This window comes from Coregonus clupeaformis, chromosome 24 (genome assembly GCF_020615455.1).
Source record: "Coregonus clupeaformis isolate EN_2021a chromosome 24, ASM2061545v1, whole genome shotgun sequence".
NCBI lineage: Eukaryota > Metazoa > Chordata > Actinopteri > Salmoniformes > Salmonidae > Coregonus > Coregonus clupeaformis.
Window position 1 is genome coordinate 31,972,752 of NC_059215.1, and position 15,567 is coordinate 31,988,318.

Below are 15,567 nucleotides of genomic sequence, written 5' to 3' on the forward strand. Positions count from 1 at the left end.
TACAGTAATATCACGTAGACATTCAAGATCTTGTGATCACTGTGAGTGTGGCGTCTATTTAAGGTGCTGAAACGTTATACCTCTATTGGGAATGATGGCGAGCGCCAGACTGGAGCATTGCGTGTATTACGTGATAAGAGGCACCGAAGCACCGCTCTATTTATAACGAATCATAGGGCCTGACGCATTGCACTCTCACGACATACGGACGGCCGTCAGAGGACACATAGAAAAACACCATGCCACTGCTGGGACTCCGGAGCACAACACTCTATATAGGACAGTGGCACAGCAGCAGGAGGCTTAACAGGTAGGACCCTATGGCTGCACACATGGACAATACACCTTCTGATACAGATGTGTGGGGAAGTCCTTTAACAGTTAAGGTAATTTCATGAGGAGTAATATTAGAGTTAGTGAATCTGTGACATACATGAATTTCATGCCAACTATCTTTTTATTTTGGTTAATGATTACGTTTCAGCACCGAGACAGGGGTAATTGCACATAAGGTGGGGGCTCACAGGACACACAAAGCATATCATCATGCATTAGACAGGTCTTAGTTGCTCTCCTCAAACAAGTTTTCGCAATGCACAAACGTAGCCAATACTTGGTTGAGACACCATGTAGCCTAAACTGATGGCAAACAAAGATTTTCAAGAGTTGACATTATCTGTCATTTGTTGCAGTTGAACTGTTAAGAATCCCACTTTTTTGTCAAACTAGTTTGAGACACAAGTATCTTTATCTTCTCAGGCGTCGCACTGTGTTTGCAGTGACATTTAAAGCCCTGTGTTGATTTATTTCACAGGTAGTGGTGAAACTGTTTTGTAACCCTTCCTCACAATGGATGACTATGAACACAGTGTGCACGTCTCCGAGCGTGACTGGGACTCCTTCTTTCAGGAGTGCGAGGAGTGTGACCTCTTCCCCCCCGCGCTGGCTGGATTGGACTCTAGCATTAGTGACTCCAGCATGAGTGACATTGATGATGCGGGAGGGTCCACTTTCTTAGACAGGCGTCTGCTAGCTGACCTCAAGTCAGATGCTTGGGAGGCTGTCTTCCCCATGGACGGCCCCCCGGATTGCGAGGGTTCTCCCGTGGAGCATTACCTCAGCAAGTACGGTGTCGGTAGCTTGGAAAATGTCCTCTCGTGCAGCGAGGATGAGGATCTGCACCTGGAGTCTGTCAATAGGTTCTTTGAGAGGCTTAAAAGTCTCCCGGAGTCTGAACAGCTTATTGAGCACAGCCAAGCAACAGTGGGAAAAAGCAGCAAGGTGGCGCAGGGAGAGGTGTGTGGTGATGGGCCACGAGCCAACGACGGCGCTTTGCCAATAAACAACCCAGAGTTAAATTCCCTGTCTGCCAGCAGTAAGGCAGCAACTGGCATGGAAACCACAGAGCCAGACAATGCCAACACAACAGATAGGTCTGACTCCAAGATGGCCCCTGAGCTCCCAGTCAATGATGCCTCTGAGGGCAAGACAGACAAATCCACCAATCCCAATGTGGAGTTGGCCATCAGAGAGGAGGATTGGTTGTTGGTGCCAGCAAATGAAGCAGGAAGGCAGAAAAGAGAGGGTAAATCCCGTGACTTATTCAAAGAGATATTGGAAATGACAGCCGACTCATTAAATACACCTGCCTCTGGGAAAGTGCTGAACTCAGAGTTAGCTGTATGCAAAAGTGTGGGTGACGAGAGTCATGGAGATATCATGTTAGATAAACCACTTCTTAAGAAAAGCTCTGATTCATGCCTTAACCCTGATAGGGATTCATCTACAAACCTTGAAGTGATGCCATATGATAAATCAACAGAAGGCAAATATCTTGCTGTCACACCACCAAAGAAAGACCCAGAACAGCAGAGTGTAAGAAGCCCAGATCAGTCTCCATCATTCACCATTAAAAAGAAGAGAAGGAGAAAAAAAACTGTCAGTATTGAGCCCATGGAGGCAGGCCACGGGTACAAGAGGCAGTTTTTTGCCAATAATAGTGACTCCGGCAAGGAGAGATATGTACGGGGAATAGAAATGGATGCTCATGTAAGACTATCAAGAGATTACACTGCAGTTTACGTGAATGAGGCCGGCTGTGAGCATATCAAATCCTCAGCTCACCAAACGCACAGTTCTCAGTGTCCACCCACACACTCAGAAATACTCCAAGGGAGAGCCAGAAACAATGTGCCACCTGGGCCAACTGCAGTGGAGCATGACGAAGTGAGCCTCAATTTACCAACTCCCCCTCTAAGAGATCGTCAAAGTCAAACGCTAACTGAGAAGAATGAGTTGAGGCTAGTAAAATCTGAGCCTCTTGGTACGGAGGCTAAGTGCAAACAAGCCAAATCTAGCTTGCCTATAAACAGTGAAGGCACTGATCGATCAAGATCCGCACCATGTCGAGCTGTTGACAGCGGTTTGTCAACACCTAATTATGATGGTAATGTCGCAGCAAATTTACAGCCAAGCAGCGCATTACAATTACAGCCATCAACGGAATTTAAAGAATGTCCAGTCTCGATGTCCACCTGTGCTTCTAGTGAGTCGCCTCCAGTCACAGAGGAAGGAAAGTTTGGCTCAGACAACATCGCAAAATATCGAAGAGAGTCTGGGCCTCTGCAACTGCAAGAAGTGAATGGAAAGACTCAAAACAGGGACACCTCATCTGAGGATCTCAATACACCAGAATCAACAGAACATAACACTGCCCTCAGAAATAACACCTCATTCACCTCTAAAGTCAGCAGTGGTCTTATTATTTCAAGCACATTGCAGCTGCCTGCTCATGAAAACATAGTCCTCAAGATGCACCAAGAATTAAAAAATGGACTCATCCCAACTCTTGATAAGACTATGGCATCAGAAGTGGTCAGCACTAACACAACACTAAAACCTACCAAGACACCATTACCTGGCAAAATCAATAGTTTCAATGAGCCCTGCTGTTCAAAATCAGACGATGTAATCAGTCAAACAACATATGGAAACCAGACAGTTAAGTCAACTATTATTCTGGATGCAACTACCGAGAGGCCAGTATTAGCGATGCCTCTTTTTACTGTCTCTTGTTACTCTGTTATTCCAAAGAGTGCTATGAACTCTAATCAGGCAGATGAAATAAATGATACTCACATAAGTAATAATGTCACTGAAAAAGACCCTGATTCATCTGCTCCAGAGAATGTTCCATTAACTCAATCAAATATTTCACTGAATGGACTTTCTAATTCCCCTGATTTACAAATGGAAGGCAGCCAAATTGTTGGGTTTCAGTCTAACAAAACATCTATGGTAGCACTGCCAGATAAACGTAACACTGTTATAGACTTGCCAGTAACGTTATTTGAAAGCTCTGATGCACCTGATATTAAAACCAGATTCAATGGTCAAGAAGCGAAACTTTCCATTGGCAAAGCAACAAGTGAGAGGGAGAGGGAAATGTCTGAACATGATAGCCAGGATATGTCACAAGATACACCAGAACTCAAAGTTGATATAGAGGTCAAAACAGAGGACACTGTTACCACAGCCAAAACAGCAGAGTGTGACGGGATTAAAAAAGCACCTGACGAAACACGTCCTGTGTACGCCATCTCCGCTTTTTGGAATGAGATGGAGAAGCTGACCATTAATGACATCTTGCGACTGCGTATGGTCAGCAATGCCCAGCAGTCCAGTGTTCTCCCCCAGCCACCAGAGAGTGAGGCAGCCGACACCCCCGATGCCGCAGACTCAGGTTACTTCACTCACCTGGAAGACTACAAACCTCACCGCTCCAGTGGCGACATGTCCACCATTTCTGATTTTGACAAAGAATTCTCACAACATCAAAATGCTGATAATCCAAGCACTGATCCAATCACGAGCGATGAGTCACCCAACTCTATTGGTATCTTGTGGGAAAGCGAGCCAGACTCAGTTAGCGTTGGGGCTGGTATATACCCTGAAAATGTAGCAATGCCAAGTTCCGCAAGTGACATCCCCCTACCAATCTTTTCAGGCAGTGCCCGACAGTACTTAAGAAAAATTCGCAAAAATGTCAGCGTGCAGAACCTACTAGCTCTGGAAGTTGAACCCCTTTGCCAGGTGTTGAAAGGTCGGGCCTTACCTGCTGTCATATCAGAGGAAGGAGAACCAGAAATGGAGTCCTGCAATGATGGACATTTAGTGAGGCAACACAGTGGCATGGATTCTTTACCTCCAGCTTCTTTTTCGGAGGATGTGTCAACAGAAAGCAATCAGATTTCTTTCTCTGAGATCATCCAGTACATCTTTGGAGGAAATAAATCGGAGCCCAGTCCATCGGAAACAGACAACATGGCCGCCTACTATGTCAACAGTGATTCAGTCCCTGAGTATGAGCATTTCTACTCAGAGTTTGATGCAGGAAGCTTCTTCTACCCTGTCAGGGAGGCATCAGGCCACAACAAGGATGAGCAGGTACCCATCTTTTCCTGCGGCCGTTCGGCCAACAAGAATCTTCAGTTCCCGGAGGCCTATGATCATTTCTTCTCCAGTGACTCGTCTGTAGACTCGGATGAGGATGATAACCAAGACCGCAGTCCGATCCGGGTGATCACGCGGTTTAACCATAAGCCAAGTGAGACCCAAGGTGTCATAGTGGCTCCGGACATATATGAGGACTTTTTCACAGACGAGGGACTGAGTGAGAACTTCTTCTGGAAAAACTATTTCTCCCTGCGGAAGGTCAGCTTCACTGGCTCCACCAGCCAAAGTCAGAGATCTCACTCCTGGTCGCTGGTTTCTGTGGATGAGATCAAGAGTTCATTCCGCAGAACCATTAGACCCATCAACGCACTGGGCATCCAAGACAAGCCTTTTCCTGATCAATTGCTGTACAACCTAGAGGGCAGGATCTTCAGGCAGCTGGCCGAACAGAAGAGGAGATATCCAGATCTGCAGATGGCCGCTGCTAATCCCAGTAAGACCATTTTCTCTATTATGATCTCATACACATTATTATGCACATTCAGCACTTGGAGTCTTCAAGTATTTATTATTTTTTAAAGATCTAACCCAGCTGGGAAAACTGACATATTTCTTGACATCATGGCCAAGATGTATACTGGTTGTAAAATGATGTGTTTTTTTACAACCAGAAAATGTACTTACCATGTCAAATTTTGCAAGCTGGCAAGAGGTAGTGCAATCTAATAGTTGATGACAATCACGTTAGATGAAGACCTTAGTCATAATCCATTACTAACTATTGTAATCTTAGTGGGCTCCCTCAACCCAGCTGTCAATGAACACTGACTAGACGCACGTAGTAGTGCTAAGCCAAGTGCCAGAGGAATGGTTGGACGTGATAACTCTTCTTCACTCACTGTCTGTGTCCTCTCAAGCTGCCCAGTGCCAAGCGTTATTCACATGTTTGCCATCAAATGGGAAGTATAAATAGTCCCACAACGGTAGCCAAAAGAGCACCATTCCATCCAGCAAGCAGCTCTAAGACGGAACAGTGACCTTGACCATACATATACACTACCAGTCAAAGGTTTGGCCACACCTACTCATTCAAGGGTTTTTCTTTATTTTTACTATTTTCTACATTGTAGAATAATAGTGAAGACATCAAAACTATGATATAACAAATATGGAATCATGTAGTAACCAAAAAAGTGTTAAACAAATCAAAATATATTTTATATTTGAGATTCTTCAAACTAGCCACCCTTTGCCTTGATGACAGCTTTGCACACTCTTGGCATTCTCTCTTGGCATTTCGATTAACAGGTGTGCCTTCTTAAAAATTAATTTGTGGAATTTATTGATTTCTTAATGCGTTTGAGCCAATCAGTTGTGTTGTGACAAGGTAGGGGGGGTATACAGAAGATAGCCCTATTTGGTAAAAGACCAAGTCCATATTAGAACAGCTCAAATAAGCAACGAGAAATGACAGTCCATCATTACTTTAAGACATGAAGGTCAGTCAATACTGAACATTTCAAGAACTTTTAAAGTTTCTTCAAGTGCAGTCTCAAAAACCATCAAGCGCCATGATGAAACTGGCTCTCATGAGGACTGCCACAGGAAAGGAAGACCCAGAGATACCTCTGCTGCAGAGGATAAGTTCATTAGAGTTACCAGCCTCATAAATTGCAGTCCAAATAAATGCTTCACAGAGTTCAAGTAACAGACACATCTCAACATCAACTGTTCAGAGGGGACTGTGTGAATCAGGCCTTCATGGTTTAATTGCTGCAAATAAACCACTACTAAAGGACACCAATAATAAGAAGAGACCTGCTTGGGCCAAGAAACACGAGCAATGGACATTAGACCGGTGGAAATATATCCTTTGGTCTGGAGTCCAAATTTGAGATTTTGGGTTCAAATCTGCGTGTCTCTGTGAGACGCGGTGTGGGTGCATGGATGATCTCTGCATGTGTAGTTCCCACCGTAAAGCATAGAGGAGGAGGTGTTATGGTGTGGGGGTGCTTTGCTGGTGACACTGTCTGTGATTTATTTAGAATTCAAGGCACACTTAACCAGCTTGGCTACCACAGTATTCTGCAGCGATACGCCATCCCATCTGGTTTGGGTTTAGTGGGACTATCATTTGATTTTTCAACAGGACAATGACCCAACACACCTCCAGGCTGTGTAAGGGCTATTTTACCAAGAAGGAGAGTGATGGAGTGCTGCGTCAGATGACCTGGCCTCCACAATCCCCCGACCTCAACCCAATTGAGATGGTTTGGGATGAGTCGGACGGGAGAGTGAAGGAAAAGCAGCCAACAAGTTCTCAGCATATGTTGGAACTACTTCAAGACCGTTGGAAAAGCATTCCAGGTGAAGCTGGTTGCGAGAATGCCAAGAGTGTATAAAGCTGTCATCAAGGCAAAGGGTGGCTATTTGAAGAATCTAAAATCTAAAATATATTTTGATTTGTTCAACACTTTTTTGGTTACTACATGATTCCATATGTGTTACTTCATAGTTTTCATGTCTTCACTATTATTCTACACTGCAAAAAATAGTAAAAATAAATAAAAACCCTTGAATGACTAGGTGTGTCCAAACTATTGACTGGTTCTGTACATAGCACAATGTCTTTAACATGCTGATCAACAATTATTCACCCATACATTGGCCTTAAAGGGAAGTTAGCAAAACACATATCCTTTATAGGTGAACAAAAACACCTGGGTGCCACAGAGCTGTCCCAGTGTCACACTGTAGATTGTTTGGAATTAGTCCAGGTACCACTGTGGCTGGAACCTGATCAGGGGACAGTGTAAAAAAACTGGAAGTTTCCTGCCTAATGTAATGAGGCCTGGTCTGTCTGGAGCAGGTATGGGATTTTAGATCAATGATAATCACACTGATGTCACCCTGGACATATTCCCCGCGTGATCATGCATTATCACAGTAAGCCCATTTCCTCTGTGCTCCATGGGGACAATTGTACTCACAAGACAGCTGAACAATGCCACCTCCCCACTGATCTTATATTTTCATTTTGGAGCCAAAGAGCACACAAAGTACTCCAAAGTACTCCAAAGTACTCTCAGACCAACAGTTTTACCTGTGTGTCATCTTTACTATTGCATAGGTCTTTTCCATCTATTCTGTTATACTTGTATGAGACAAATACCTTTTTCAATCTACTGAACCGAGCCAACTTGTACTGTGCTGGCCTCATTACGCATCCACCAAAGTTGCTGGAGCCGTGCTGGAGAGGACGGTGTAAAAAGAAAATATCCAAGCCAGCACAGTACGGTTGGCGTTGGCACAATAATATGAAAAGGGTAGTACAGTAGAGAATGTTCAATCTTGAAAGTGATAGATTTTGTTTGACTATTTACACAGCAACATACTGTGTCCTTTGTAGGGTTAGATGCCTCCCTTGTACCTCTCAGACAGTCAGACATGTGTTTAGTCTGCATCGCATTCGCCTCCTGGGTGTTGAAGTCCGCTAACCCACAAGCTGGAGATGCCTGGAAGGCTGGTACGTACATGAGCAAATTCTATAGACCTGGGCCTGGTTTCCCAAAAGCATCTTAATGCTAAGTCCATCGTTAGAACCTTTGTATGAGCATTGTTAAATCTCCTAGCTGTCTAAAGTTGCACTTGAAAATGCTTGTTATTTAACGATTGCCTCAGACCACTCGTAGAACAGCTATGTGTGTCGTCAGTGACCTTGACCATACATATACTCTACCAGTCAAAAGTTTGGCCACACCTACTCATTCAAGGGTTTTTCTTTATTTTTTACTATTTTCTACATTGTAGAATAATACTGAAGACATCAAAACTATGAAATAACACATATGGAATCATGTAGTAACCAAAAAAGTGTTAAACAAATAAAAATATATTTTATATTTGAGATTCTTCAAACTAGCCACCCTTTGCCTTGATGACAGCTTTGCACACGTTTTGCATTCTCTCAACCAGCTTCATGAGGTAGTCACCTGTGTGGGTTAGTGTTAGGGTTAGAATTAGGTTTAGGGTTAGGGTTAGGAGATGGGGTTAGGTTTAGGGTTAGGGGTTAGGGAAAATAGGATTTTGAATGGGAATGAATTTTGTGTCCCCACAGGGTTAGTTATAAAAGACTATGTGTGTGTGTGTGTGTGTGTGTGTGTGTGTGTGTGTGTGTGTGTGTGTGTGTGTGTGTGTGTGTGTGTGTGTGTGTGTGTGTGTGTGTGTGTGTGTGTGTGTGTGTGTGTGTGTGTGTGTGTGTGTGTGTGTGTGTGTGAGTGAGTGAATTTGAGAGAGATAGAGCGGTGGTGTGTGTGTGTGGGAATGTTGGACATGTTCACTCAATCAGAGTCACAGTTTTGACACTATGGTAGTCCTGGGGTACAGGCTTGGTGGGCCCATAATTTTCATTCCCAGCACTCCACCCAGACCTCATTAGGTTTGTTACAACTAACGCTGACCCTTGCAGCCATTAGCTAGCTTCAACTGTAACTACATGTTCAAAGTTTAGCATTGCTAACTTACATCAAATATATCTAGACAAACTGGTTTCAAACATGAAATACGTTTGGTTAATCTAACTACAAAGCAGGTAATACCATCACCAAAAACAATTGGGCCCAAAAAATTACTTTCTTACCCCAAAATCTGATTTAAAAATAAATAAAAAAATCAGCAGGGTTTATCACAGGGTCTTGCTTCTTCACATGAGGGTTGAGGACTAAACTGAGCATGTGCACAGTGAGTCACATGATTTTAGCTTGTTCCTGATTGGAGATATTGAGAGTCTTACAACTATCCTGTTTTACAACCGTCCCAGTCTCCTCTAAACATCTTATCCCGTTTACTGTTGTTTTTGCTGTCTGTGCAGGCTCAGTTTTGCATATCATGGGTGTTGTGTATGCAGCTTCTCTTCTGTCATAGCCTAACTTGTTTCCCCAGAAGACGAAATAAAGTAGTGCTCAAAAGAATAATGTCTTACATGAATGCATTAATAATCTAGTTAACACCTGTAAAGTTGTCTGTTTCCTTTAGGGAAGAAAGGGGAGAAAACACAATAACCCCAAAACAGTGGAAAGATGGGTCCTGTCCAAATGTCATCAGTTTGACCGGTTTTAAGGAAATGAAAAGCTGAGAAAACAACGAAACACGTTTCTGATAAGACTTCAGTTCCTCTTGGGTGCATATTTTATGTGGTTGAAATACTGTCTGCTTGCATAATAGTGTCAAAGATAACACATTACTTGTACATTAGCATTTTCTCAAGAGATGCCACTCCTGTTCCTGAGACAAAATTAACATTTGGTGTATAATTTTACTGCACGAAATGCATAATTCTACAGGAGTTAATATTATATTATGCTACATGTGAGAGGTTATAGGCCTACAGTCAGTGTCCATATTTCAGTTACTAGCCCATATGAACTTAAATGAGGAATATTCAGTTTATTCATGGTACAGGGATACTCATGAGCGGGATATCAAAGGTGCTTATCCCGAATAAGACCTTAAGCGGGATTTTACCTACTATACGGAATACTGTGCACATGCAAACATGGTCAGTGTTTCATAGGGAATCATGTTACAAAACAGGTCGAGGGGACACGAGATGCTCACAAATGGGTTTTGGAATATTGACAAGTTGCAGTTGGGCAGGGCCGGCTCCAGGCATAAGCCTGCTAGGGGGCCCTGACCCAAAAAAATTTTTGAAATAAAAAACCAAATACAAAAAAATGTAGGAACTCAGTCAAGGGTCTCAACTTATTGTTGGGAGTTAGAATAGTAGAATACACAAGGTGCAAGTTCGACATTTGGTTGTGCATCAGCAGTTTTTCTAATGTTTTGTCAGTCACTGTCACGTTTGTTGAAGGACGGGTCAGACCAAGGTGATAAGTGTACATGTTTATTGAACTGATAAACACACAACGAAAACAACAAAGGAAACGAAACGTGAAGTCCAAGGTAGCACACACACAACATACCTTACACGGATCCGGCTCAGGGCGTGAAGACCTTTCACTCTCCGCCTCCCTGTTGCGCCCCTGGTCTGGTCTGGACCTCGGCGCGCTGCTTCCCCTCTCCTTCCTTCCACGATACGCCAGGCCCTGTCTGGACCCTGGTGTGGGAGACCCCGAACCTGGAGAGGGGCTGACGTCATGGTCTGGACTGGAGCCGCTGACCGGAGCTGGACGGGGCACCGGTGGAGCGGACTGCTCTGGCTCCGGAGTGGAGCCGCTGACCGGAGCTGGATCAGGCACCGGTGGAGCGGACTGCTCTGGCTCCGGAGTGGAGCCGCTGACCGGAGCTGGACTTGACCCCGGTGAAGCGGACTGCTCTGGCTCCGGAGTGGAGCAGCTGACCGGAACTGGAACAGGCACCGGTGGAGCGGACTGCTCTGGCTCCGGAGTGGAGCAGCTGACCGGAACTGGACTGGACCCGGCACCGGTGGACCGGGCACGGGCCGTGCCGGACAAACGCACCACTGGTCTGGTGCGAGGAGCAGGCACGGGCCGGACCTGACTAGGAACACGCACCACTGGCTTGGTGCGAGGGGCAGGAACGGGCCGGGCCAGACTGGCGACGCGCACCACTGGCTTGGCGCGAGGAGCAGGAACAGGCCGGGCCGGGCCGGGCTGGCGACGCACACCACTGGCTTGGCGCGAGGAGCAGGAACAGGCCGGGCCGGGCTGGCGACGCGCACCACTGGCTTGGTGCGAGGAGCAAGAACAGGCCGGGCCGGACTGGCGACGCGCACCACTGGCTTGGTGCGAGGAGCAGGAACAGGCCGGGCCGGGCTGGCGACGCGCACCACTGGCTTGGTGCGAGGAGCAGGAACAGGCCGGGCCGGGCTGGCGACGCGCACCACTGGCTTGGTGCGAGGAGCAGGAACAGGCCAGGCCGGGCTGGCGACGCGCACCACTGGCTTGGTGCGAGGAGCAGGAACAGGCCGGGCCGGACTGTGGAGGCGGACTGGAGGTCTAGAGCGGAGAGCTGGCACAACCCGTCCTGGCTGGCTGCCCACTTTCGCACTACACGTGCGGGGTGCTGGCACAGGATGCACTGGGCTGTGCACGCGCACTGGCAATACAGTTCGTAGAACTGGCGCAGGATATGCGGGACCAAGGAGGCGTACTGGAGACCAGGAGCGTTGAGCCAGCACACCCCGTCCTGGCTGGATGCCCATCTTCGCACGGCACGTGCGTGGTGCAAGCACAGGACGTACAGGACTGTGCCGGCGCACTGGCGACACAGTACGTAGCTCCGCATAACACGGAGCTTGCCCAGTCATACGCCTCTTCGCGTGAGTATGGGGAGTTGGCTCTGCTCTAACCCTAGGCTCCGCCAACCAAAAATTCTTTATTGGGGCTGCTTCTCGGGCTTCCTCCTCGACCGGCCTCCTCCGTGTTGCCGTTGCTCCTCTCCTGCCTGGGCATCTAACTTAGCCATGGTCCTTTCCCCGCAAATATCTCCTCCCATGACCACAAATTGGCCACCTGTGACATGGCCATCCGCTCCGCCTGGGCACTCTGCTTGGTCCTCGTTTGGTGGGATCTTCTGTCATGTTCGTTGAAGGACGGGTCAGACCAAGGCGCAGCGTGATATGCGTTCATGTTTATTGAACTGATAAACACATGACGAAAACAACAAAGGAAACGAAACGTGAAGTCCAAGGTAGCACACACACAACATACCTTACACGGAACAAGATCCCACAACTAGACAGTGCCAATAGGCTGCCTAAGTATGGTCCCCAATCAGAGACAACGAGCGACAGCTGCCTCTGATTGGGAACCACACCGGCCAACATAGAACTAAACATACTAGACAAGCCACATAGAAAAAGCACAACAAGGAATATACACACCCTGACTCAACATATAAGCGTCCCCTGAGTCAGGGCGTGACAGTCACTGACAGTCACTCAATTAGCCATGCCAGCTAACACTTTTTTCATTGGTAAGTTAGTCTAGGCAGTGTTTTTTTTACTTGTTGTAATCATGGCCGAATACCGACCGGGCATGCAGGGGGCCCCCATATTTTTTTTGTCACTCTTACTCAGATATCATTAACATGGCATAAGTCATTGCAAAATGTGTATAATTGCAGGAAATTACCTTTAAAACTGCAACAATTTGTCTTTGCCCCATAGCAAAATGAGTAGAATTGCAAGAATTTTTTTATAAAATTGCAAACTTTTCTCTGCCCCATGGCAAAATGGGTAGAATTGCAGGAAATTAGCTTTAAAACTGCAAAAATGTATCTCTGCCCCATGGCAAAATGAATAGAATTGCATGAAATGTGTTGTAAATTTGCAACAATTTCTCTCCACCCCATGGAGAAATGTGTAGAACTGTAGAAAACTTGCTTTAAAACTACAAAAATGTATCTCTGCCCAATGGCAAAATGTAATTTTTCGCTCCGCCGTCAAAAGAGGGGGGGGGGCACATCAACATGTTGCCCGCTTGGTGGGGGGCCCCCCAACCAAATCTCGCTTAGGGCTCCCAAAAGGCTAGGGCTCCCTGCAGTTACAAGTGCACTCTAATCATTTCAATTCTCATTTTGCCCCCCAAAAAGTGGCAGACTCGAGTGATCACTATCAAACACATCAGCAAGTGGCCACTCCATAAACGGCTTAGGGCCAAGTGTTTTCAACAACAAGTTTGAGGCGCTGCGTAATGGGCAAGTCTGTTTCACTGTCTGGAGGTTCTGGCTGCTATGATTGGATAGAGCATGTGTAGCTGATAGAGGACAATCACAGCTGCTTCTCTTGTGGTAGTGGGCACTGGGCAACTGGGCATGATCCCAACCCTTCAGTAAGTTGTGGTGAACTCACAAAACTCTGTTTTGGACGAGACTGAATTTATGACCAAAATTATCCTAATTATACTTTGTAGTCAATTTTGACACTATAATTAATGTTTCGGACTTATATCGATGCCACATGCCGTTTTAAACAAGATACGTTTGTTCTAAGGAGCAGTTGACCTTTAAAGCCAATGTTATTGATACATTCTGAAGAATATTATTATATTCTAGTCTAGTGTATTGGTAAAATATTTATGTGAGCAGTCTATTTGTTCTTATGAGTTTATTATATGATTACATTATTATACAAACGTTCAATTCAATAATAATAAGATGTCATTATTTGTATAGTCAAGAATGATGCAATCATGGTATTGGCTCATGTGATATTTTTTCCCGCGGAAAATTGCAGTTCTCCTGGCCAACATAAGTGCGCTGTCTGCCATCCGATACCTGCGGAGAAGAGGCAGGGAAGAGGCAACTGGAGAGAAGCCGTTACGTCAAGCACCCTCCATCTGATACAGGAACAGTCAGCATGCACAGCTACAGTATGTCATTCCTAACTTTACCACTTTCTCCCATGGAAACAGAATACATCTGGGGTGCTTTGACGGTCAGTCCTATCCGGGTTCCTTGGGATGTCCCCACCCTACCCTAACCTTAACCCTTACCATATATATATTATTTTTTATTTTAATTTAACCTTTATTTAACCAGGTAAGCCAGTTGAGAACAAGTTCTCATTTACAACTGCGACCTGGCCAAGATAAAGCAAAGCAGTGCGATAAAAACAACACAGAGTTCCATATGGGGTAAAACAAAACATAAAGTCAAAAATACAACAGAAAATATATATACAGTGTGTGCAAATGTAGCAGGTTATGGAAGTAAGGCAATAAATAGGCCATAGTGCAAAATAATTACAATTTAGTATTAACACTGGAATGATAGATGTGCAAGAGATGATGTGCAAATAGAGATACTGGGGTGCAAATGAGCAAAATAAATAACAATATGGGATCAGGTAGTTGGGTGGGCTAATTTCAGATGGGCTGTGTACATGTGCAGTGATCGGTAAGGTGCTCTGACAACTGATGCTTAAAGTTAGTGAGGGAGATAAGAGTCTCCAGCTTCAGAGATTTTTGCAGTTCGTTCCAGTCATTGGCAGCAGAGAACCGGAAGGAATGGCGGCCAAAGGAGGTGTTGGCTTTGGGGATGACCAGTGAGATATACCTGCTGGAGCGCATACTATGGGTGGGTGTTGCTATGGTGACCAATGAGCTAAGATAAGGCGGGGATTTGCCTAGCAGTGATTTATAGATGACCTGGAGCCAGTGGGTTTGGCGACGAATATGTAGTGAGGACCAGCCAACAAGAGCGTATAGGTCACAGTGGTGCGTAGTATATGGGGCTTTGGTGACAAAACGGATCTCACTGTGATAGACTACATCCAATTTGCTGAGTAGAGTGTTGGAGGCTATTTTGTAAATGACATCGCCGAAGTCAAGGATCGGTAAGATAGTCAGTTTTACGAGGGCATGTTTGGCAGCATGAGTGAAGGAGGCTTTGTTGCGAAATAGGAAGACGATTCTAGATTTAACTTTGGATTGGAGATGCTTAATGTGAGTCTGGAAGGAGAGTTTACAGTCTAACCAGACACCTAGGTATTTGTAATTGTCCACATACTCTAGGTCAGACCCGCCGAGAATAGTGATTCTAGTCGGGTGGGTGGGTGCCAGCAGCGTTCGATTGAAGACCATGCATTTAGTTTTACTAGTGTTTAAGAGCAGTTGGAGGCTACGGAAGGAGTGTTGTATGGCATTGAATCTCGTTTGGAGGTTTGTTAACACAGTGTCCAGTGAAGGGCCAGATGTATACAAAATGGTGTCGTCTGCGTAGAGGTGGATCTGAGAGTCACCAGCAGCAAGAGCGACATCATTGATATACACAGAGAAAAGAGTCGACCCGAGAATTGAACCCTGTGCCACCCCCATAGAGACTGCCATAGGTCCAGACAACAGGCTCTCCGATTTGACACATTGAACTCTATCTGAGAAGTAGTTGGTGAACCAGGCGATGCAGTCATTTGAGAAACCAAGTCTATTTAACCTAACCCTAACCCCTACCTTAACCATTTTAAATGTCAACTTCAATGGTGTAGGGACGTCCCAAGGCTCCCAGATAGCATGGACCATTCTTTGACTGCATGTGAAATCTGTGGTGTCCTCTTGTAAAAATATAGATATTTTTAAAAATAATAGAGGGATAAAAGCTATGTTTTGCTGCGCCTGAAATGTTTGCACTATG

General features: G+C 45.5%; 1 protein-coding gene across 1 annotated transcript; it reads left to right on the forward strand.

The window, feature by feature from the left end:
• Positions 1-230: 230 nt before the first annotated feature.
• On the forward strand, positions 231-13,930 carry perm1 (PPARGC1 and ESRR induced regulator, muscle 1). The gene is made up of 4 exons (XM_041846177.2): positions 231-310; positions 815-4,948; positions 7,865-7,981; positions 13,673-13,930. The coding sequence occupies exons 2-4, from the start codon at positions 850-852 to the stop codon at positions 13,777-13,779; spliced, it is 4,323 nt and encodes a 1,440-aa protein (XP_041702111.1). The 5' UTR covers positions 231-310; positions 815-849; the 3' UTR covers positions 13,780-13,930.
• Positions 13,931-15,567: the final 1,637 nt, after the last annotated feature.